Source organism: Podarcis erhardii, assembly GCF_964252035.2.
Source record: "Podarcis erhardii genome assembly, chromosome: 11".
Classification (NCBI taxonomy): Eukaryota; Metazoa; Chordata; class Lepidosauria; order Squamata; family Lacertidae; genus Podarcis; species Podarcis erhardii.
In genome coordinates, this window is record NC_138501.1 from 33,478,399 (window position 1) to 33,504,469 (window position 26,071).

The 26,071-nt window shown below is 39.0% G+C and overlaps 1 protein-coding gene across 3 annotated transcripts in view; it reads right to left on the reverse strand.

The window, feature by feature from the left end:
* The window catches only part of ERBIN (erbb2 interacting protein), an 85,338-nt gene that overhangs the window by 16,267 nt on the left and 43,000 nt on the right, over window positions 1–26,071 (reverse strand). For 2 of the 3 annotated variants that reach the window (XM_081880696.1, XM_081880695.1), the window contains exons 5-21: window positions 24,699–24,777; window positions 24,477–24,566; window positions 22,358–22,414; window positions 18,343–18,406; window positions 17,518–17,592; window positions 16,498–16,642; window positions 15,480–15,552; window positions 14,995–15,124; window positions 12,451–12,566; window positions 10,603–10,672; window positions 10,015–10,114; window positions 9,696–9,817; window positions 8,697–8,867; window positions 7,044–7,226; window positions 5,415–5,529; window positions 4,330–4,513; window positions 1,912–3,448 (exon numbers count right to left, since the gene is read on the reverse strand). In XM_081880696.1, the coding sequence (XP_081736822.1) occupies window positions 1,912–3,448; window positions 4,330–4,513; window positions 5,415–5,529; window positions 7,044–7,226; window positions 8,697–8,867; window positions 9,696–9,817; window positions 10,015–10,114; window positions 10,603–10,672; window positions 12,451–12,566; window positions 14,995–15,124; window positions 15,480–15,552; window positions 16,498–16,642; window positions 17,518–17,592; window positions 18,343–18,406; window positions 22,358–22,414; window positions 24,477–24,566; window positions 24,699–24,777 (3,311 nt within the window). The remainder of the gene's footprint in view (window positions 1–1,911; window positions 3,449–4,329; window positions 4,514–5,414; window positions 5,530–7,043; window positions 7,227–8,696; window positions 8,868–9,695; window positions 9,818–10,014; window positions 10,115–10,602; window positions 10,673–12,450; window positions 12,567–14,994; window positions 15,125–15,479; window positions 15,553–16,497; window positions 16,643–17,517; window positions 17,593–18,342; window positions 18,407–22,357; window positions 22,415–24,476; window positions 24,567–24,698; window positions 24,778–26,071) is intronic. The other variant, XM_081880697.1, reaches the window with a different exon arrangement.

Below are 26,071 nucleotides of genomic sequence, written 5' to 3' on the forward strand. Positions count from 1 at the left end.
TTCATTCATACTCTACCCTGCAACTATTTACTATAGCCCACACAAACTTGCTTTTCCAAGATTCAGAGACTTCTCATTCTGATCACCCAAATTCAAAAACAAGCATTTAAAGCTATGTGGAACATATGATCAGTATGAATCCAAGTCCTAAGTTTTACATGTCTTTTATTTAAGCACTCACCTGACAGCTACAAGCAACAAGGCTTTGCACACAGGCAAGTCAACTGGTTGGCAGACAGTGGTGCTAACTTGAATAAAATATGGGGGTGCAAGGCAAGCCCCACCCCACATAATTGATCACATGACACAGTGCACCCACACCATTTGAATACAATGCCCATAAACTTGGGGGGGGGGAGCAGCCTCCTCAAATATTTTATGGGGTGGCAAAGCCCCCTCAGCCCCTAGGAGTTGGCTCCTATGTTGGCAGACAAGGTGCTGAGTGCTCCATCCCTTCTCTGTGCCCAGCATAGCAGCCAAGCAGGCTGCCAGAGGATAGAAGTCACTTCCTTCATACTCTACATAGAAATACAGTAGGCTTCTGTAGAAGGGACAGAGGACCCTGTCCCTCCTCTGCCAGCTCCCACCAAGCTAGGGTTTTTTTGTGCTTATGTGCAGACTAGTGACTTCTGTGGATTTACAATGCTGTCTTGATGAATCAGTCCAACTTTCTGTCTCCAACAGTAGCCACCAGATGGCCCCAAGAAACTTAAAATATATGGGAGGATGGATTTAAGCCACCACCAACAGAGGAGCTATATTTAACTGAACATGAAATGCAATTGATAAAATGTTTGGGTTTTTATATCAAATATGGATTGTAACAGATTAGAAAATCTGCATTTAAAGCGAAGGAGCTGCTTCTGACAGCGGGAACAAATATCTAAACAATGCAGTCCTTTGTTACCAGTTTTACGGTAACATGTCGGTACTGCAGCAGAACACTGACCCTAGCTGAAGGTAGCACCAATGCAATCTATGGGTCTGTTCCAATATTACGTCTGATACTGTATTGTAAAACTCAAGGAGAAAACAATGTGTGATCTCCTGTAATTACATCTCTGGTAATTTCTTCTCCCATTCTCTATTCTCACTCAATTTGTACCTTAGTCTCAGCCCCCCGCCCCAAGCCCCCTTCCTTTCATTCCTCTTCCCATGTCCTTTTACTTTTACCTCTTTCTCTTGGAAATAGCTTTCTTTTCTTCCCTGCTTTTCTATTCCCAATTTGTTTTTATATTTATTTATTTATTTATGGTTATACATTAACCTTTTGTAAATTCCTCCTCTGCCCTTTTTCCCTCAGAGGAGGAAGATTTCCTTTCCTCTCCTCATTCCCCAAACTGTCTTCCAGTCTGCTGGTCCAACCAAAAGGCTATGGCATAAGTGGCAAGAGAGGCAACAGAAGAGGTACTGGGCATGGCAATGAGGCCTTCCTGAAGGTGGCCCAAGGCACACTGGTGGGTTCTGATCCACTATTTGAGAAACATGGTGTTATTCAAATGTCATTGTACGAGATTCAGTCATGGCAAAGCAGCAACCATGCGCCTCTGATAATATATGAATCAGGTTTTCCTATCTGAGCTTCAAGCATGCTGAAACACATCACTTTCCCACTTAGATTTCACTAGACATTATGGCAAAAAACCTCAGATATTCTTTAGCGACTTACTATTTTCAACAAAGCATGTAGGCAGGATGTCAGATCGTCACAGTTGTTTGTGCAGCAGGATGCATGCTTAAATTAGCTTCTATCATGTTTTGAACATGGGTTTAAATTTATAAATAGATTACTTAAAATTTCAAAGCACACTATCACAGCTGGAGAACATGCGTCACTTCCAAAACTGGACTTTTATAGGGTGACTCAGAAGAAGGATAGCAAGTTGAAGGAGAAGTAGTAAAATTATTTACCTTTTCTAATTTTTTGGCCTCAATGTGTCGCAGCACCTGTTCCCTCCAGTCATGGGGAACTTTACTTTTTCCTGGAGGATCTAGCAGAGAGTGTTCAGAGTTAACTCTTGGGTTTGTTCTTTTAGAAGGACTAGTCCTTGAGTAATTGAAGTCACTAACTGACATAGTTCTCTCTGGTATTTCGTTTGCTGAAGGGCGAGCACTCTGAGGCCGAGGTACGTTGGGCCCATCCACGCTGTAGGTTCTTGCAGAAAGAGGTCTTTGCGGCCCTGACATTATTGGTGGAACTCTTCCCATTGAGTGCAAATCCCTGTACGTTAAATAATCTCCTTCAGGAACCTGAGGGCGCCGAGGAGGCCCAGAATCACCAATGTTCATGGAAGCAGTGGAAGAGACACTGCTCTGCCGCTGGAGAGTATTTCGGCTTGCTCCAGAAACAAGTCTGTCATTTGGTGAAACGGCCCACATTTCCATATGCCGGCCACCCATCCTTTGATGCGTATTATACGCAGCAGTAGCTCTAACATTGTTATGGTTAGAGAAATTCATGTTGGCAGAATGTTTCACAGAATTACAGCCATCTGTGGTATCTGACCTTGGCAAGCGTTGAGGAGGCAGGCAGCTTTGCTCAACTAGGGAGTTTTGTTTCGGGGGCCACAAGGATTCTTTGGCTGCCATGCTGCTACTGTACTGGATATTATATTGAGGGGTACTGAATTGTTGCGAAGTATTTGTCCCTTGCCCTCTTATTACATTAGTACCTTCAGGATTATGATTCGAATCAAATTTGAACACTGTTTTTGTACACATTAAATCAGATGATGACGAACATGCAGGAAATACTTGTAATGGCTGGTCATAGAGGAGAGTAGCTGATTTACTCCGGACTATGTTTTTTCCATCAGGACCAGTAACTGCTGGTTTTACTACAAGATTTGGCTGCTCGGATCCATTGTCATTGATGATATCGTAAATTTTCAGAGCACCTGTGTCCATGTTAGTTATGCTGTGAGATTTCACAACTGGTCCACTCCGCTGGGGGGACAAGTCCTCAGTGCTTTTTGAAAGACACATTTCCAAAGAAGAATCAGTATCAATTGTAGCACTTCTCTTTAGCTCTGGTTTTCCTGCACAATGAAGCCCTTCCTCAGAATGTCCATTGACATTATTTATAGGACCCAGGTTAGAATATTTATTTCCATTTTCCAAATGCTCAATTTCTTCTTTTATATTATTGTTTAAAAAGCCCTTAACTGATGATATTTCCTGTGATTTTATTCGTTCTACTACATTTGATTGGATTCCTTCCTCATCAGTCAACTTGCAGATATTCATGTTAATTTGGTGAAATTTGTGAGACTCATCAGTAGCATTGTTTAGCTCAACACCTCTTTCTATCAGAGCTAATCTCTCCTCAATGTTTAATCTGAATTCAGTGAAATTTGTAACTTGATCTTCAGCATCTAGTTTTTCATCTGCTATGACATTTAATTCACCTCCATTTTGTAAAAGACTATTGGAATTTTCATCTTCTTGCCTGAAAGCAAAAAATTAATAGTTTAACAAACTGATAGATATGACAACAGCATTGTTATTATATTAGTATATCAATTACTTGTTGTGCACTAATAAAGTAGTTTTATAAGAGGCAATGTACTAAGCATCTCCTTGCCGAGATAAAATTGTAGCATATTAGGCATTGAATACCACTGAAGTCATTATTAAAACATAAACACAATCTTTAGTGACAAACAAAATGTTTGGTAGCAATACAAATAACTAAGTTATTGTTCACTGAAATTACTTCAGTGACTGTAGAGCATCTGCTATGTATTTAACATTTTTAGAGGCTAAGATACAAAAACAAGATGTCAAGTGTGAAAGGAGAAATGCTAAAGTGTGTCCAAACACATTTGTTACATGGCCAGATAGACAGTGCCGGGATAAGGCACCCGACCAAGTACTATTCTGGTACTGCCGGGCAAGTAGTATCTCATGTCAACTATGCTGATGCAATGGGGAAAACACAAGAGAACTTAATGTTGAAGAGGCAGGTGATATAATTCATGGAGGGTAGTGGCAATTTCTTCCAGCTTCTGCCAATTCCCTATAAACTGCACATTTCCTTACTCAGCTTGCTTTGATTTGGACATATTGGGCTTCTCTAGTGTACAAGTCCCATGTCAGTACAACAAACCACAACTCAGCAAAAGGACAGCAAACCAAAACAAGCAGACTTAGAAATACAATATGGATGGTCATCTATAACTTGTATAGGAAAACAACAAATCCACTGTTTAATTTCTAAAATGATTTTAAACAATTTATGAAGTTATTAAAAAAAACTAGCATAGAAACATGAAAATGACTTTTCAAATCAATATTCCAAACAACCATGCTATGTGGTATTTTTCACACCTGATTTTGGAAGTGATAGCCATGTTAGTTTCCTTGTCTGGAGAGCACAGAGATGCTTCACGACTACTGTCTGTATTTAGAGAAACCGAGTCGGACATTCGAGAAGGAGAGGAACAATTGCTGTTATTTTGATTAATGTTGTGTGTGGGGTCATCCGACAATGAATCTACATCTTTGCTGTCATCTAAAAAGAGTTCAAGTTAGCTTAGTATAGGTATATAATTACCTTATGGTCCATTCAGTTTCATTTAATTTTCACAGGAAACCTACTGAATATATACAATCATAGAATTGCAGAGTTGGAACGGACCCCAATCTAACTAGCAAACTGTTGTGAAACAGAATTTCAGATCTAAACAATTTCATTTCAACTTAGTATAGGCTAAATGCAACAACATTTTGCCCACTACTGAAATTTGTTAACGCTGCCCAACCCAACTCCTCAAACATAGTTAAATTATGTTACATGTACCCTTACATTCCTGGTTGCATAATGAAGTGAAGATACATATATTTCACAGCTTCTGCGTGATATGCTTCAGATGGTCAAGTTACATGCATTTCGGATAATAATAATAATAATAATAATAATAATAATAATAATAATAAAAATAATAAAAATAAAAATTTATATCCCGCCTATCTGGCTGGGTTTTCCCAGCCACTCTGGGTGGCTTCCAACAAAACACTAAAATACATTAACCTAGAAGCAATTAAAAAAATTCTATGAAATTACTGTCAGCTCTTCATTAAACAATCCCCCCCCCCCACTACATAAATTTTTCACAAGTGTACTGGACATTATCATGAGCAAGATACATATTTCTATGCCTGTTATTCAAGCACAGCAACATCCATTATATTTAAGCAGAGGAAATATAGTCGAGTAAGACGTGTACTATGATCATAATTATGTAATCATGCTCCAAGCAATAAAGCATATGAAAATATGCTCCATTAACTTAAGCGCACGTGTGCTAGTTTAAAGGATGAACTTTCTAAAAGATGCTTTCAGATATTTTCATACAGCTTTAATTTAGCTTAATTTTATAAACTTTAACAACTGAAAGATTGTTTAAGCTCACCTTTTTTGCTATTGCCAAGTGTTACCACCTTTGGTTGGTTAATAGAGGCTTCTATGAGAGGGGGTCTCATTTCTGCTATTTTCATTTCTTCATCAGAGGACAGCTCTTCTGACTCCTGCCAAAGGAGAGGTGTGTGGTATAAATTTTCAGATGCTTGCCAAAATAAATAACTCCTTAGACAAACCTAAGCATTTTTGCATGCATTGTTCATTTGCGCTGCTATCTCCATTTATTTTTATTTTTTTATTGTTACTGTAACTCTTCATATTGCATTGAGATTGCTCCTGAGAGGAGCAGCTCATTGTGCCGCTGCAGTCAGAGGCTGGGCTTCAGAAGATAGCAATATACCCACCACTCACTCTGGAGCAAGACCCAGGCACCAAGAAGAAAGCACAAAGGAAACACTTAAACAACTACTACTACTACTACTACTACTACTAATAGTTATATGCTTCATTTGAAATACTGATAATATGTAAGCTTTGAAAGACCTGGGTGGGAAATTGAGTGGGGCACACAGAAGGAGAGTTTGTGCATTTCCAAGGCCTTGAAACAGGAAAACTAACATTTGAAGAAAAGTCCCCAGACCTATTTGGCAGGCTTAATCCAATCTGGAGGGGAAATTTGCTGTGCCTGTTTCTCGGGTGGGGGTGGGGGCAGTTATAGCTTTAAATAAAAATTCACAAGAGTGAATGGAGAAGGGGAGTCAAAAACTTGTTGTTTTCCAAAACAAACCCACATCTTAGATGTCAAAATGAATCTGACAGCCTTTGAAGCACTTCAGGCCAAGGTGGGCTGTTTTCCAAAGCATCAAACTGGGCTTTGAACGGAATTTTGTGCTCAGGATCTACTACTAGCCTATAAACATTACGGTACTGTATATATTTATACTCCACCCACTTACACTTATGAGTGATTGACAAACTGTATAACAAATATAAAATCTCACAAAATTACAAAATCAAACACGTGTAGCAAAGTAAAATCATAACTATCAGACATAGTAGCAACTCATATAATAAAGCAGAGCAAAACAGCACTGTTTTGTTTACTGATTATATTTATATCCTGCCTTGCAGCATGCAATGTCCTCTCCTTCTCCCACGCCCTTTATTCTCAGAACAATCCTGTGAAATAGGTTAGGCTGAGAGTGGCTGACCCAGTAAACCTCACAAATGGGTGTTTTCCCCAATCTGACATTCTACCACACCACGACATTTGTTGGGATCTCAAAAAAGTAACTCCAGTGCATATATTCAAATAAAAAAATGTGAAAAATATGCACACTTCATTTGAACAGAAATAATGAAAAGGCAATTTCAGAATCATTTAATGTAATTAGTTATTCATTTATCTATTGCGTTCTGCTTAAATGCTGCCTATTCAAAAAGTAATTTGCTGCTGGCAACTGTAACAGGATTTTAGCAAAACACTTCTGCACACATCTACTCAGAAGTAATCCCAGGTCATCATGTACTAGACTGTAACTTAAGTATTCTTGTGAGTTTGATTTATTTTTTAGGGGTAAATGAAAAATATTTTGCAATTTATATTCTCCTCATCATGTTTTGCTCAGCTTTGGGTGTTGCTTAGTTGGCAGAGAACATGCAAGGGAAACAATTAAACTACCTCAAGAGTATCCTCATGATTAGCAATTGGTATTTTGTTCTCAGAGGTTTCAACTTGAGTATTCATCTGCAAGTTTCCGGTGCTATTCTCAACTTCTGCTACATTAGGTTTTTGCACACAGTTTCCTATCACATTCTGCTCTTTGTTTTCCATTTTGCTCTTTGCTGGAGTAATTTCTGCAGTCTATGATAGATTTAAAGACATTAACAAACATTCTATTCTGGAAATCAAAGCTCATATACTTATTACTTTCATTTATTTTAAAAAAATCTATACTGCTTTTTATTTGCATAAAGAAACATCAAAGCAGTTCGCACAATAACAGAACATCCAATAACAATACTCATCAAGAAAATCAGTAAAATGGTCACAATGAGCAGTAATAATAATTAAGCAGTTTAGTGCAGTAAATTATTTATACTTATATATTGCTTCACACATCCAGAAGCAATTCACGATAACAAAATACAAAATATGTAGGAAATTCTATAACAAATACAAAGCTAAGTGTTCGTCCAGAGAAAGTACCATCTAAAACAGAAGAAAATGTCCACCCCATCCACAAAGGATGAATACCAATAGCCACCCAAACCCAGCCATTAGTGCTGTCCAAACTAAGGGCCAGAAAAGGCTTGGGAGAACCATCCCAAACACAACAACAGAGGCTTATGTGTATATAAGAAAGGAAGTTTTATTCAAGGATTGTAAAGATTCAAATCGAGTAACAAGTAAAGATCATCAATGGTGACTAAGAGTTCAAGAATGCTATCAGGGTCTGAGACTGGATGAACGTTGCAGCAAATGGGTACAACCCGACCCCCCATCAGCTTTTAAAGGTGATACATAGCATGCTTACTTGTGAGACTGGTGCACTTGGAGTTTTGTGCTTTGCCTAATGGAGGTGTTGGTCTGCTGCCAACAGCAGAGGTGGCACCAAGTTCTCAGCTACAGAACAGAGCTACCCAGTCCAGCTGCCCAGCCTCTCCTTCTGGCTCGTCTATGTTCTTCCCCATTGCTAGGGAAGCTCTTTCTTCCATTGATGGAGGGGGCAGCAGAGAGAGCAAGTGGGACTGCCTCCCCTTCTCTGACCTCTAAAGACAAAGGATCATGTGTGCGGGGGTCCTGCCCCTCCCTGCTTGCAGTGTCCCCAGTACTCTCCTCCTCCAACTAATCTGAGCACAACTCCCACCCTGTACCACTTGGGATCATTGAGTTCAGGACAGGAATCAACACATTTCTACAAGTGACAAACTACTATTTTGCCACTTTTATCTCGTAATAATCTTGATATAAATCAAATGGAATTTTGACCTCACACCATCTGTGAACCCTTTGATTGTTCTCTGCAAAGACCAACAAGGGGGAAGAAAGAAAGGTGCTGATAGCAGAGGTGCCTACTTACCAGAATCAGAGAACATAGTAATTACTTAAGCTATTTTCTAAATAGTGGCCAATACACACAAATCAATCACTCTCAGTCCGTGTTAACATTTCCAATCTATCAGAGCTGGATAATTACCTTGTGGAATGCCAAAGGTAAGGTTTTTTGTTTTTGTAAATGTTTATGATTATATACAAACATTTCCACAGTTCAAATTTTAGTATTTCATTAAAATGATCAAAATCTGACAAAAATAGAATTTTGAAACTAACCTTTACACCTGTATCTTTCATTGAAACTGGCTGATTTTCTGTCTTTGTTTCTTTACTAGCATCATCTGGGTTTTCTTCATCTTTCAGTCTGTGCACTATTGTTTGAACTGTTTTGACCATATTCTTCAGCTCATCAGGGTAAGGTGTTGGATACCTCTTCAAATTACCCTCCTAAGCAAGAAAAAATAGTTTTTAGAAGTCGCATCACAGTTGCAAAGTAACTCTGCAAATTCTGACATCAGCTGTGGAAGAAAAGAAAAATTCCACTATAATCATACGGCTGCTGCTGGCATTGAAGTGAATGGGGAATTCACATGTACAGCCCTCCTTACATTTCTCACATTTCTATTCAACTCTTTCTCTAGCGGACTCATTATTTTCATAGGATCAGTCTCAGCTAGGCATTGCTCCAGTACCAGAAGCTGTAAAAGAAACCTGGGGCATGCATGAAGCTACAGATCACACATCTTGCACCTATAGATCATTACATTTATTTGCATTATTTATGCTTTAATCCCATCTTTAAAACTAATTGTTATTTTAAATTACATTTCTACTCCTCTTTCCTCCTCCAATAAACATGCTTAAAGTGGCTAACAAAATCTTGCAAACACCAGGAAGAAAATGACTAATAATTCACTTCATTAAAACAACAAAACAAACAGAACAAAAAGCAACAGGACTGAACATGACATGCACGAGGTTCCCAAAGAGTTTGTTATCCAAGAACTAACCAGGGCCAGGCCCACTCCAAATCGGTGGCTGGCTGCATCATGTGCCTTCACAGCATAACCTCAAAGAGCTTCACGTTAAAGACTGTCCACATGCATTCTAAATGAAAGCTATGATCCTCTAGAATCTCACTGAAGCCTGAAGGTTGTGCAAAAGAAATTGTGAGAGAGTTGCTAGGAGGTTACCCACCTCAGCAGGAGATCCTATTAAAAGCAGAAAGTGTGAAACGTATGAAGGAAATCATGACAGAAGAAAGCAATTGCATACCCTGGGTGGTGCTTCTCTTTCATCTTTATCTTCATCACATTCAAAAGCAACCTGAGCACGCTGTTTCCTCTGCTCCTCCCACAGTGAAGGGTTGAAACTTTCGTTATCAGATATAAACATAACTAAAGAAAAGAAAAAGGAAATTGATGCCTAAGCAAATAAGCTCCAAGGGGTCTGGGACTTCAGGACCCTGATACAGGTGAGGGCCCAATAATATAAAAGTTAGAAATAGTAAAATCGGTAATCCAATCTAAATAGATACTCCCTTTATCATCAAACTTTTTTAAAAAAATAGGAAAAAATAAAATCAAATTCCTACCCTCTTCAGATCTTGGTTGCTGTGGAAACATATAATTAGTAAGTACTGTTTTCTGTGTTTCTGGGTCAACTTCTTTTTGAAGTGGAATGAGTGGTTTAGACTGAGAATACAAACAAAACAAGAATGCCATTAGGAATATATACACATTCTATACACGTGCATGCAGTGAAATCCTAGTTTCATTTTCATCAAGAATATATATTTGATATGAAATATTAAAACATAGCCGATATATTAAGTATGTTGAGTAATTTTATTAACCAAGTCTCAAGATAAAGAGGAGTAGATGTTTTAAAAGAGCTTTGTACACACCCTACTCATGATATATAACCGTTTTGCAGAATGTCAATGATAATCCTTTACAGCATGTGCATGCACTTCAAGACAGTAATAGGATCCTTTGGTTCATCAGAACATTAGGTCCAATGTGATCACTTTGTGAGAAATACCAAATTGAAAAGCCAAAAATATATTTGAGTCCAAAAGGGATTTGTGTATGTCACTGAGGGGCTAGTTTTAAAATTTGTTAGGATTGCAAGAAATAAAAAAATAAAACTTCTAATCATGCTAAAAATAAGCAATGCTTACCTGATTATCTGATAGCCACATGGCAGTCAGTTGCTGCAGCTTTGTAAAGGTATAGGGCAAATACTTCAGTCTGTGAAGAAAACATGTGATACAAAGATTATGCATAAAAACAAATTATTTATCTAAGAGCAGACCAGAATGAGGATACCATAGACAAATAATCACCAGCCCAGTGCCCATGAGTGACGTGGTTCCTGGAAGTAGGTACTAGCCCTCCAAAAAAGAAAGTTATGGGGCAAAAGGTGTAGGTATCTTCCAGTGATTTCTGTAAAATGAGAGCGGTGTGGCTACCATGTATATATATTTTTGTATTGAGAAATGCTCCTGGTTGTTTATTAGACAGCAATAGCACCAGCATCGGTCAGAGTGTGCGCACGCCTTTTATTGCCATACTCCATACTTTTATCTCCAAACACCTAGTTGTCTTCCTATGACAAGCATAAGGTTGTCAGGGATGGCTGCCTCTCTAATTTTGTTTTATGTCACACCCCCAGAGCAGCCATTTTGTGTTGTGCCATACCCCCTCCAATGCAGCCATTTTGTGACTGGTGCCCCCCAACCTCTTCAATCAAAAAAGGCTGGTGACCCCAGGCAACTTCATGGTGAGTACCGGCACCTATTTTTCTAGGAAAAAAACACCAGGAAGATGTGTGTGCATGTGCCTGCAAAAGCTTCCAGCTTATGCATTGCTGGAATGTAGCCTGCTGTGCAAAGGCAAGTCACACCCATCACTTCACCGAATTTCTTTCTCTGGCATGAAGCCTCTGGAAGACTGCCCATGAGGGAATAGGGCTGTCAGGATGAGAAAGGTTCCCCACCCCTGAATATGAAAAACGTTGTATGTTTTTACTTTTGGTTTTAAAACAGATGGACTTGTTTGCAGCATTAGATTTCTTTAGTCAAAAGCTTTTCATTCAACATTATCCAGATCTAAACAAATAGTAACTTTTTGTCCAGTGTGATATTCTCATTCTCTCTCTCTCTCTCTCTCTCTCTCTCTTACACACACACACACACACACACACACACCCCACAAGCAACAACCTCACATCCACAGCAACCCAAGAATTAATCCCTACTATCTAACCAGTAGCTTTCTCTAATCAGATAACAATCCCTGCACAACTAATAGGGCAGCCTTTCCAAACCTGGTGACCTCTAGCACTACAAATCCCATAATCCCCGCCCATAGGCCATACTGGATGGGGCTAATGGGAGTTGTAATCCAACAACATCTGGAAGGTACTAGTTGAGGAAGGCTGCTCTGCCACAGTAGTGTTACGGAATATAAAAACTCATGTTAGAATCACTAACTAGTCTTATCCAAGGGGAGAGTGTTCCAAACTCCTGAGCTTTCCCCCATCTTGCCAACACAACTGTGGCCTCAGTCAACTTCAGACACTATGCATTAGTCTCCTCTTGGCTCCATCCTACACAATCAATTGCAGTTTATGGGCTGGCAATGGACTGTATTATGCTTAAATTCTTATCCTCTCTCTTGCTAGCACCTCAGTTCCCAGACCTATCCAAGCTTTTCAGCCAGAACAACTGAATCTTTGTATACACACTTTTCCACAAAGGAAGTAACCACCAAATTAAGAGCCACAAGGGCAACAAATGCATTTTGATACAATTATGGTAATTTGACACCACGATTCATTACATTTATATTTCATCCCTCTCCAAGGATCTCAAATTGGTAAATGCACTTCCATCCCATTATTTTATCTTCACAACAAGCCATGGGGGGAAAGGAAGGCACTTAGGCTAAGAAACAGTGACTGACCTATGGTCATTGAGTGGCGCTTCATTATTCATAATTGACACAAAAGAATAAAAATAACAAACCTATTGTCACTTAGATTGACGACTTTTAATTTCTGCATATCACCCATTTCCTCTGGGAGGAACTCCAGCTTATTAGAATGTAAGAACAGAACAGTTACATGTTTCCAGTTTCCAATCTGAAAAATAAATAAGTAAGTTTGATTACTCAGCAATCCAGAGTATTTGCTGCTGAATGTTTTAAGTCATGCATTTATCTATTATTTTTTAATAGGAAAATAAAAACTTGCTTGGATATATTTTCAAAGAGAAAAATTTCCACTAACTAGGACCCACAATATTTTGGATATAAAGGGACAAGAAAGGTCAGGGTGGATTAGAGGAAACTAAGATAGCAATTTATTCGTTTCCTTTAAACTTGCACCAAAAGTACAGTATTTTTTCACAATGAGGTTATATGTACTTTTTTTCCACCTAAAGAAGAGGTTCCCAACCTTTCTGGGCCCATTTCAAATTATGTAACTGGCACCACCACAAATCTGTTCTTCCAGTTTATTTCTCGAGCACTGGGGAGGCAGGGGAAACATTCTCAGACCCCTAGACCCCAGAGAGCAGGAGAGAGGAAAAACAATCAAGGACACAAGACATTCCCCACCACTGAGGAGGAGAAAACGACAGAAAAAACCCAGCCTCCCAAGGAGAACGGAGAACACCTAAAGCAGAAACAGATCCATATCCCACTCCAAGGGGGAGGGACAAACAAAGAAGTGTACCAAACCACAGAAAGTAGGAAAGTGCGTGTGCATGTGCACGCACAAACACACACAGAGTTCATCTTCTTTTAATCTCTTCTCGTGTCCATCCTTCCTCTCCCATCCCTTTTTCCTTTCTCTTTCAATACACTCTTATTTCCTCTGCAATACTGGTCTCAGTCTAGAAAACTATAGAGTTGAAAGAGGAAGTGGGAAAGGGCAAAACAACTCCTGCCTCCTCTCTCAACGTCTTGTAATTTCCAGGTAGAGATTTCTCCCTTCTCACTTATAAAGGGGTGGGGGTTTAACTCCTGGCCAGGGAGGCAGAAGTGAGGGGAGTACAGAGGCTTTCACAGGCATCAGTGCTCTAGTGGTCACTGCATTGGAGACCACAGACCTATAGAATGCAGGCCAGTTTGACTATTCTCGTGGCATTCAGCAACCATCCTCAAAGAATAGGTGTCAACTTTCAGATTTGAAAATAAGGGATCAGCAGTCTCACCTGCCCAGGGACAGTCTACGGGATATATAACAATCCGGGATACCAGTGGGAAGCAGCAGGAAACGGCGCTGGAATAAGGGAATTTCCCGCAACAAAAGGGAAGGTTGACAGCTATGCCTCAAAGGCTGTAATTTGCTTGACTCTTTTAGGCTGCTATGAGCCCATGGATTTGATTCTCAGAGTGGTAGTCATGTTAGTCTGTTGCTGCAGGAAGCTTGTGTCATTTATTGGTGCATAAGCAACAGGACGTAAGAGGAAGGAACAAAGTACACACTATATCTCCTATACTGGAATGCTCCCATACAAATTAGTCATCGCCAACGCCTTTCAATGGCATGCAAATGCATAGCAAACACAGCAATCATATTCATTCTTGGTATAGCTGAACGGAAGAATAAGCATCAGTTGTACAATTGAGGCACAGGTTTCTACTAGTGCAGATCTAACTTATGACTCCTGTACATAATGTATTTCAGAAAACTGCATGACTCTTTGGTCTAGGAACTTTCTTCTCTTTAGTTCAATGCACATTGCCTAATGCCATTTTTTCTGTGCAATAACTTTTTGTCAGAAAGTAACATGACAACTTGTGCCTACTGACAACTGTTCTGACATCCATTTGCATACTCAAGTTACGGCAGGCTTCACTTGATGTCACCAAGGAACATTCAGCTACCCTCATCCTTAACACTATTTATTTTTCATCTTTCCTTCAAGGAGCTCAAGGTGGCATAAATGGCTCTCCCTCTTTCTTTCTTTCTTTCTTTCTTTCTCTTTCTTTTTAATAATTAAGAGTTTATTGGCATAAATACATACAGAATACAATAAAAAGATGGATATAGTGAATAAAAAAAACACAGATGCAGGGGAGATACATTTCTTGAATATACAGATGAATCACATGAAAGTTCATGCATGCACATTAAAAAGGAGGCAGGAAAATCCACCTGAAGCCTGTGTAAAGGGGTAAGACTGATGGCGGCATCTGTTTTGCATGCACCATTATGTCAGTTGGAATCCCTTCACAGCTGAGGAAATACTGAGAGCTTGCATTCTCCGGTCAAAGCTTTTTCTCATCTTTGAACAGAATGTGCTTTAATAGCAAAATTGGCAGATGAGTGGCCTCTTCCTTTTAAGTCTACATCTTATTAATATCTTAAATTGCATGATTAGCTGCATGATTGGCTGACACTTCGGAAATTTATTCCGCCAACCAAACCTGCATCCTAAGATTTCAGCTAGTTTTAATCAACTTGAAATGTACAGAAATAAAAGCATGCAGATATACTCTTGCTTACAAATCTAAACATATGTAATATATTGAAAACTAGATTTTCATTAATAAGAACTTACCTCTGGTGGCAACTGTGTTAAAAAGTTATGATCTGCAGCAAAGGTCCTTGTATTAGAGAGTTGTCCAATAGATGAAGGCAACGCTTCAATCTCATTGAAGCTACAGTCCAGTTCTTCAACTGATGTTAAACTGAAATTCAATTAAATTTATTAAATTAAAAAGTCTTTTACATGACAGTGCCATTTTAAAATGAACAAAATAAAAATTAATATCCAGTTGTCATATAAATGCTAAGTAATAAGACCTAAATGTAGGGCTGAAGTTCGCCCCTTTTAAAAATATAGCCCAAAGCTCATTATTCCAAGCTACCTGTAGCCTTTCCAAAATACTCTGCTGGAGTATGAACCAACAACTGATAAAACCATGCAATGTCTACATGGTACTGTATTTGATGTGCAGTAGATAAGAGGATTGTAACCAAACAAGAAGTCATTAAGGAACAAAACCATAGAATATAAGCCCTTATTTATTCAGAAATACCTACCCTCCTATAGAGTCTGGCAGATACATTAGCTGATTTTCATCAATTTTAAGAATTGTTAATTTCTTCAGGGACCCTGTTGTAAAACATATATCATAATAAGTTAGTGTTCATAGAAAACAGACATTCCTGCTTTGTACGAGGGGACACATGGACAAAGGTCTGAAAGTGATGTTTCACTCTACCTGTCCCACCCCAGTCTATGTCGCGAAAAAATAAACAAAAGAAATATACTGTAATTTTCTGTCTATAAGATGCCCCCATGTATAAGGAGCACCCTGTTTTGGGGGACTCCAATTTAAGAAAATGGGGGGAGATGGCCCCCATGTATAAGATGCCCCCAAACCCTGGACATTATTTTTTAGGGGAAAAAACCTATTCTTATACATGGAAAAATACGGTATTTCTCCCACGACTGAGAGTATCAGTGGCTAATGTCTAACGCATGCTGCACTTCATACTAGTGGAACAGGGCCCACAAAAAGGCTGGCAAGTGGCTCCCCTGATTTCCTTCTGCAATGTGAAGACCAAGGCCTTTCAAAGAAAAGCAATTACCAATTTCTAGGGAAATCTTCCACTTCTCTAATCTTAAATTGGGGCACTTTAGCACAGCAGCTATTAAGTCTGTGTAGCAAGATCATTTTAGTCCTGAAGATCAACACTGCACAGCAAAAATACTAGCTGACGGGATTGTATCCAGCAGTTGCATGAATGTAAGGCAGCTATTGCAACTGAACTTTCTTTTAACTTCCCTGCTCTCTGCAGCCCCTAAAATGTCGCTCCAGGTGGGTAGGGGGTAGAAGGCTCCTGAATAGTTTGGGCTGCGTTGTAGAGGACTGCAGGAAGGAATCACCTGAATTTGAGTGGAAGAACCTTACTTGACTGGACCTAGATATGCAAACACAATTTGTGCAAGATGAAAAAGCTGTTTTAGTTTTTACTTTTGGCCTACATACAGCATGTCACAACTGTTATTTTGGTTTCTGAAATATAGTAATAGTTAACTTTAGACAATACAAACCAATAGACTCTGGTAGTTGCTGAAGTGAATTACTAGATAACAGCAGGTCTTGTAAACTTTCACATCCTGAAACACCCTCTTCAAGAGTTTCAATGTTGTTTTTGGAAACATCCAAGTAGGTCAAGTGCTTCAAACTGCCCATAAACTGAAAATATAAAAGTATGGGCAAAGTAAAAAGTAATTCTGTGTTAAAATATATACTATTCTGCAGATAATAAAAAATAGCTATTTGCTAAGATCTATCAGGCCTGTAACATCAGCATTCTAGTAACCAGCTAGCATGCACATTTGATAGCTGCTTATAAAAGATCCAAATCTCAAGTATAGCGTCCAGCTGTGGATATTTCATTCTAAGAGGCTGCTGTAAAGTTCCACTGATGCAGACGAGCCTATTCTAATACAAAGTGAAGGTTATGCCTCTAAAGAGGATTGTCACAATGTCATATTCAGTTTCACAATTTTTATTCGACCATACATATTTTGGGTGGAACACATAAAATATTCACCTGCATGCTTCAGAATGTTAAACAATTGAAGAAGCAGGTTCACATTTCTACCAACTGTTTTATGAACATTTATATTCTTGAGTATAAAAAAGTGACCAAAAATACTTCAGACTATTCCAAGTAATCAAGAGTGAAGGCATACTGATACATGAAGCTACACATTCTAATGGATGCCATTTAAGCACACTATTGTCATAAGTTACACTAAATACGTAAAATACAAGGCATATTGAGTGTGGATGATTGGTTTAGCTAAAGTTGTCAAATCAATGCAGAACAAGGTTTTGCTGACACGAATATGCTTCCCATCCTCTGGTATTATTTCAAACAAAGGTGGTCAGGAAAAGCAACAACCTTGAATGTATGAGGCTTATGGAGAAGCTTGAAATAATGGACATACAGGTACAGCTTTTAATCTGTCTGCTGTGCACTCTATGGCCTAAGATGAAATGTTTATGAGACCTTTAAGTATGCACACGCAAGCACAGACATTTAAAGGAATAAATATACATACCCCTGGAATAAGAGTTAGTCTGTTACCATCCATCCAGAATTCTTTTAACCCACTTAATTGTTCAAGTACTTCAGGCTGTTAAAAACAAGATAGATGAAAAAATTAGATTGTATTATAGATATACATTTATTACTGACAATGCACTGAGTGAATCTAAATGTGTCCATATACCAGTGGAAGGATCAATGTTAGGAACAGAATCTGGTTGGTTGGAAGTTGATTTGTGGGAGAATGTGGGGTGGAGGGGGCAGCTGCAGATGGGAGGGTGGGGAAATTGATTTGATCAAAATTGGATGCTGCCCTTTGTATTTCTCCAGAATGGTTTATTTTCTTTTATATAGCATTCTATTACACACTGATGCCCTACTTAGGTTTTTCCTACAAGCTTTAAATATATACTGTATTTTGTCAGATGTTATAGTCATAACATTTGAGTGAAAAGCCAGCTATAAATTTCAGAATGAATTTCACTGCATAGGCACATGCAGAATCAACTAGAAAAAAATGTTTTCATAGTTGCATAAATTATAAGCACTTATAACGTATAACCTTAGAAGCTAATATGTGGTCAAATGAGAATAATGCTTGCTTGTAGTTTAAATACATATGAAAATACTTTCGTCTGTCACAGATATACCATACTAACAGGAAATGAAAGCTACACAAATCAGTTAACTTTAAAAATAGTTTCCTTAAAAAATTAAGATACAGGCAACAGTTTCTCTGTAAGACAGCATTAAGCTGATTTTTCTATTTGACATTGATTAAAAATAGATTTACAGATAAGAGGTTTTAGGAAAGCTGCGTTACTTAGCTAGAACTCACCACTTCTGTGAATTCATTACTTCCCAAGTCCAGTCTCTCCAGCTGAGTCAGTCTGTTCATGGTTCTGCAAAGAGAAAGGATTAATAAGGAATTAGGTTTAAGAAAAATACCAGTTACATCCAATCTTCTTGTGTTTTTACTAATGCATCTTTTTAATCAGCATCAGATAGCCTGGCAGTTCTATAAAAGCACTCATACTTGATAGGGTCAGATTTTTATAAAATGTCATATAATCCTATAGCTAAAAGCAAAGCAAAAACTGTAGTTCAATGTTATCCAGTTTAATTAAAAACACATTTCTCTCTTAGCTCATTGAGAAAGCAATGACTTCTTCCCAATTCTATCAAATCATGCAACATCATCACTATGTGGCAATGAATGCCAAAGATAAATTATGCCGTTATACGCCCACTTGTCTTTAAAGCTGCTGTGTATTAATAAAGATCCCACTGTTTACCCATCTCCATTGTGAAGGGAAAACATGTGATCCTAATCGCTTCCATCTTACTTAGAGAGTTTCCAGTCCATTAACACTGCAATCCTATACACACATGAGAGTAAATGCCACTAAAATCAATGAGGCTTACTTTTGAGCTCACATGCGTAAGGTTGCATTAAGAAAAGTCACCGTCTTGTTCTATGATTTCAAGTATCCAGTGAGGGGCAGTGCACGGGCATAGCCAGGGGGCAGCTCCCCCCCCATCAAGTAAAATAATATACTTAACTAACTGACCAATCACATCGGTTCTGCCCTCCCCAACAAAAGTCCTGCCCCCACCTAATAAACTCTTGCCCCCCCAAAAAAAAATCCTGGCTACACCCATGGGACAGTGTGAAATGCTTTCTAAAAGTGCTAATATACTAGGGGCCTATCGAATAGATCACACGCCCGTGCTCTAACAAATTAAGCCCATTGCTATTAGAAAGTGACAGTGAACTACTTGTGTCACACACATGCATCCCACAAAAAAGTCATCAGCAAGGGTGTGTCCCCTACTGTAAGAAAAATGCCAGTTACATTTAAGCTGTTTTAATTAACTAGTAAACCAATTATTTCACAGCATAATTTGCTGCTCTTTGCAGAAGCAGCAGCTAGATTCCACAATCAGGAAACGAAGGAATGTCATAAAGTATCAAAATACAAAAAAATGCATTTTCTAATTCAGGTGCAAGCTAACTTAAAAATGGGCAGAATTCAATCGCTTTCATTTTATTTAGACGGGATACATTCAAGTCAGCATGTCCTATATAAGTTGAGAACAAGCTCAAAGACAATGGCTTAGACCTAGATTTGCTTTTCCTTTTACTGTCCAAGTGACAGAAAGGGAGGGGGGAGCAAGTTTGACTGCTTTCTTCTTTCTTCTGAAGTCCCAGCAGTCTGCTAGAAGCATGTTGTAAACAGCTTTATGTAATTTTTTGTCAAATAAATAGAGTAAATAAAGTACACAAGCTTCTACATTTTGCACAGAACACAGTCATTCTTTTCCCTCATTATCCATTTCATTATCAAAATCAGTGCTTTTTCCCCCAGGGGATACTCAAGGGTACGCAGTACTGGCACCTCTCTTTTTTTGTTGTTAAGAAAAGCGTGGCACTTACTGTAACAACTTCATGGTAAGTACTGGCACATATTTTTCTAGAAAAAAGCACTGACCAAAACTTAACATCACAAATGGTTTCCCTCAGGCAGTGGCAGACCCACATTTTTGGGACCCTGAAGCTTCAACTGTTATGCAGGCCCCTTTGCAACCAGCAACAATCTGTGCTACTGACTCTCACACTGGGACTGTTGAAATATATACAGCAGAAAATTAATCAATCAGAGTTGTGCAACTCAAATTGAGTCAACTAGACCCAATTGTTTTTAAAGCAAGGTGGATTAGCTTCTGGGGCCACCCCAGGATTAGGGACCCTGAAACTTAACCTACATTAATTTCATAGTAGATCCACCCCTGCCTTCAGGAGGTGGTAGAGTCTCCTTCCTTTGAAGTTTTTAAGCAGAGGTTGGATGGCCATCTGTTGTGTATATTTTAGGTGGGATTCCTGCATCGCAGGGGGTTGGAATAGACAACCCTCGGGCTCCCTCCCAATTCTACACTACTATGATTCTAAGCAAGAATGCTATAACCCCATGTTAAAAAACTACCCAAACACAAATGTTAACTTATTAAAGAACAAAGGAATTAAATGTTAGTTTGCTTTTTCTAATGTCACCACATTTGTTCCTCAAAACGTATTTATCTTGTGTGCATTCCCTCTTTAGCCGTTTTATTTACAAAGACTACATTTTGTTTTAAAAGGTACCCTTAGGTTATGTTTTTTCAATCACCGCATAAATATAGCCAAGTGAAACTAATAGAACAAGAGAGCACCAAGAGGATAAGAGTTCAATGGAGCAATGCTTTCTAGCCAGCTCTCCGCTGAAGTGTGAGCATTAAGACTCATATTTCATCTACTGGTTCATTTGTCTAGCGCTAGAATCTCCCTTCTTTTGTTTTCATAGCCCATTTCACAGAACCCTTCCTTATGTACTAGATATCCTTTAATAAAGTTCATCATACATATCAGCTAAGGATGGGCACACAATTTCCTGTTTGGCACCAGCAGTACTTTCCAACTTCTTCCCTCTTTGCTGCCAACCCCAAAAGAAGAGGCACCCCCAAAATGGGGGAAAGAGGCAGGCAGGCAGGCGAAGAGGAGGCTGCTCACAATGCATCACCCACCTCTCAGCACAAAGGCTTTTCTCCCCAGTCAGTGCCCAACACTACTGTTAAGGTATAAATGAGGGAGAAAGGAATGCCAGCAAGGCATCTTGGCCGGCCACCTCCTACTGTGCCCATTGGCAATCGTCAGCAAAAATAGCTACTGAGAAGGGTTCAAGGGAATTGTCAATTTTCTGAGATGGTGCTGAATGTCTTCCTTAAGAGGAAGCCGGTGACAAGAAGAATTAAAAGAGAGAGCGAAAGCACCATACCATTATGAAAGGAAAACAAAAACACATTTAAGTTGCTGTATCATTATTATTATGGGGGGGGGGGGTTTAATCTGCACAAATATTTTTAGAATCATACTGTTTCACTACAAAAATAGCTGTTTTCTTTCAACTCTAAATCCGTCATTCAATTTCATGTGATGTAGATATGCATACACATGGAATGATTTTAGATCCAAAATCTAATAATGGCTTCCTCAAGTATTACATTTTCCTACATAGAGATCCTCAGGCAATTCAGCCCAGGAACTGTCTTACTGGCAGTAAAAACCATTCACAACGAACTTCAAAAATTACAGCTGTACACACTTTATTGATCTCCCTACACGAAACTGTAACATATTTAGCAACCCACAGGACGTACACAGAGAAGTTGTCTATATGCAATTGTCATCTTATAGATAATTATTTGGACTGGAGTCCAAATAAATTTGTAAAAATAAAAAGAACAAAGACGGTAAATAATAGGTAATAGGTAATAGTAAAGCTAAAGGACCCCTGGACAGTTAAGTCCAGTCAAAGGCGACTATGGGGTGTGGCGCTCATCTTGCTTTTCAGGTCGAAGAAGCTGGCATTTGTCCACAGACAGCTTTCCAGGTCATCTGGCCAGCATGACTAGACTGCTACTGGCGCTTGGAGGACCATGACGAGTGGCAGAGCACACAGAAACACCATTTTACTTCCCACCGCAGTGGTACTTGTTTATCTACTTGCACTGGTGTGCTTTTGAACTGCTAGGTTGGCAGAAGCTGGGACAGAGCAACGGGAGCTCACCCCGTCACAGGGATTTGAATTGCCGACCTTCTGATCAGCAAGCCCAAGAGGCTCAGGGGTTTAAAACCTCGCATCCCCCGTGCGATTTCTGTTCTCATCCTGAAGCAAAGTTCTTAACCCAATTTCTGTGTTAGCGGAGTCTGTAAGCTGAAGCGTCTGTAACCTGAGGTACCACTGTATTATAATCTCAATACATCTTCAAACATATTATTCACACCAAAATAAACATAAATATCACTATATACTTACTTTGGCAACATTTTTAACTGGTTTTCTCTGAGCTCCAAAATCTGGAGTTTAGTTAATCTGTAAAATAAACACTCAAGATTACCATTTAAACGGCAAAGTATGCATATCTGAAATAAAATAAAGCTTGTTTATACAGCCAGTACAAGAATTCAGATATTGAGCAAATTTAATTTGCAAATAAAAACTGGGTTCAAATACAGGCTGCACACATCTTTAATATCTAGATATTTTGCTTGCTTCAGAGAATTGTGATTCTTAAATCTAACGTGGGCAGAGGAAGGCATCATTCAAATGCAAGTAATATCAAGGCTATACAAAATAGCTACTTATTTTGGAATACTTTTGACAACCGTCTCTAGCAGAGACAAGCAGGAGATTCCAATTATCCCAAACAATTTTTGGTATTTATTGTTTAATTATACTGTAAGCAAATTTCTTCCACTAAGCAATATAAATCTGCAACCACTCCACATCTGGCAAAACTTCCAAACATTTTATCTGGTAAAACTTCCAAACATTATTATTTTCTGTCCTACAAGTGAATTTTGATCTTAATTTTCTCTTAAACTTTGTTCAAGTTACATGTCTCTTATCAGTCTCTGGATTTATTTATTTTTGGGGTGTTGTCAGTTTTCTAAAATTTATGGCTCTCCTCCTATAAATGTGATGACCTAGACTGAACTCCATGCTGCAGCTGAGTCATAATTGGTGTCAAATAGGGCTTGGTTTTGTATATACCGTATACAAGAAAAAAAAATTTCTCTCCCTCTCTGCGTAGCACCTCTCCAGCAATGAGGGAGGAGAAATGGAAGGGGCTCTGTTTCTCCTCCCGCTTTGCTGAAGGGGCGCTGCGCAGCTTTCCCTCTCTGCGCAGTGCTTCTTCAGCACTGAAGAGGCGCTGCGCAGAGAGGGAAAGCTGCGCAGTGCCTCTCCAGTGAAGCAAAGTCAGAAGAGCAAGAGGGATCACTGCTTTCACGATCCCTCTTGCTGTTCTGGCTTCTGGGATAGCTGTGCAGCCTGCATTCACTCCATAAGAAGAACACACATTTCCCCTTACTTTTTAGGAGGGAAAAGGTACGTCTTATAGAGCGAAAAATACGGTAATGTCCATACAGCAAATCAATGTATTTGTCTTTTTCGCAACAATGTTTAGATGGCAATTCAACTCTATATACCAGCCATTTTTATCATTGTACTGTTGTTTTTATCTTGCAAAATGCATTGCTTTATTGTGTACTAGTTTGCACGTATTAGAAAACGATGTGGATGTTCCTCCTGACTTAGCCATCTACATCAGGCTTCCCCAACCTCGCCCCTCCAGATGTTTTTGGCCTACAACTCCCATGATCCCAAGCTAGCAGGACCAGTGGCCAGGGATGATGGGAATTGTCGTCTCAAAACATCTGGAGGGCCGAGGTTGGGGAAGCCTGATCTACATGAACTCCATGAAAGCTAGCATAATGCTGTGATTGAAATGCTGTAACTAGACAGCCTATTCTATCCTTTTAAATGAAAGGAGAATTGAAAGCTGCAAGGATTCCCAGTTCCCAGCAGCAAGAACGGGTGGCTAAGGGCACAGAAAGAGAGTTCATCCCAATACCACTCTGATGCCATTTTGCAGTCAGTGTTTCATGAATGTTGCACAGCTTGCACAGAAGTGGTCTTGGAGAGTGCAACCTTGCTGTTTTCTTTTTTCAAACCTCTTGACTAGAGTCCCTCCCCCTACATTTTTATTAAAACAAAGATGACAACAGAGCTACATAATATTTTAATCAGAGATAGCCTCCATGGAGCCCCCTCCAGCTGTTGCTGGACTACAATTCCCATCAGCCCAAGCCAGTATGGCCAATGATTGAAGAACATGGGAGCTGATGAATTCTTTCAATTTCCATTCTACTAAGACTAATTCCATCAATCAGTGGGACTTTAAACCAATTATTCTAGCTCATCATATCCATTCCGAAAGTACTACTACATAACTCTGTTTGAAAGGTATGGTTTGGAATTTACATCTTGCCTCTTAACCAACAGCGTGCCTTCTTCTGATCAATGCAACACTCTATGTTCTACACAATTAAAAACAAGGTATTGATTTTCAAAAACCCATTTTCAAACTTACCTGCCAAAATTGGCTGGTAAGAACTCAAGAAAAGCATCATTCAGATATAGCTGTGTTAGATTTAACAACTGTGAAAATCCATCTGGAAGCCTAGACAAATTTAAACACATAAAAATTAGCGAACACAAGATCATATGCCTCATTTCAAAACACACTTTGTGTTCACTACTCACTGCTCAAGCTCAATGGACATGCTATAATTTAAACAACAAAACAACTTACTTTGAAATGGGGTTTACGCTGGCCTCAACAATTGCCAAAACTTTACAGTTTTTGATATTTTCTGGAAACTCCTGTATGCCTGTAAAAGTAGACAGCACAAATGCACATAAGAAAAACCTGCAATAACCAAAATAATGGCAACTTAATTTTCTGAGATTATGCTGCTACTTTGCACAACTACATGACTTCTGTTTCACAGCCAATAGAGCTCAAGCTCTGGAGTAATGCGCTCTAATTATTACAGTCGTACCTCCGCTTATGCATCCCTCTGGGTATGTAAACTTCGGGATGCGAACGCAACAAACCCAGAAGTATTTTTCTGGGTTTCGCCAAGTGCGCATGCGCATAAGTGTTCTACGCGCCAAGCGCATGCACACAAACGGTCCTCTGGTTGCGAATTCCTCGGGATGCGGTCAGACCTCCGGAATGGATCCCGTTCACAACTGGAGGTACCACTGTATTGTGAAAAGCACAGCAGCTTGCATGGACCTCATGTATTTCAGTGAATTTTCAAAAGCATCTGAATCAAGGTCTTCACTAGCTTTAATTAGGGATGCCTGCATGCTGCTGTTCCTTGGAACTATAGAAAAGTAACAGAATGTGGTTTTAGTGGTCTTGGTTTTCATCTTAAAAAATCAGCCTTCTGACAAATTGTAAATTAGACTTGAAAGTGAGCAGTAATGCCTGGTAAAATCTCAGAAGCCAGAGTTGCTACTGAATAAAATTTCTGGTTGTCAAATAGCAAAGCTTCAACCCTTTGTAGACCGCTCTGCCCTTCCTCGTGACTAACAGAAGCAAAATTATACAAAAAATGACATCATAACTAAGTTAAATAATGCAAATTTCATTGGTTTCTACAACTTGTGCAGGTTGTAGAATTCATATTTTCTTGTTACTTAGATGCTATACTATCCTAAGGTTGACCTCAGTGGGGTATGGCTGATGCCTAGAGATACCAGTTGCAGTTGCATTATACATTGAATTCAGTTGTCTGACATTTCGTTTATGAATTATTAATTGTACATCTGTAGGAATGGCTTTTTGTTTTTAAGAGTTTGTGTTTTATCTTGTTATCTTGTTGTACACTGCTTTTATGGCCTCAGGCTGTGAAATAGTTTATACATTTGTAGAATACGTACATACATAAAGCAGAAAGGAAAAGGAGTTTAATGAGCACAGGAACACAGTGTCAGACATAATCTCTGAGGCACCATTAGTCTGCTTATGTATTATTGGAGCCAATGATAATTAATACAGAAACCAATCCTTCTTGTGATATTTTAAAATAAGCATTTAGCATGTTAATCAGAGATAATGAAATGAAGCAGTTATTCAAGGGGAAATGATTTAGGAGGTAGACATACTACTTTGGC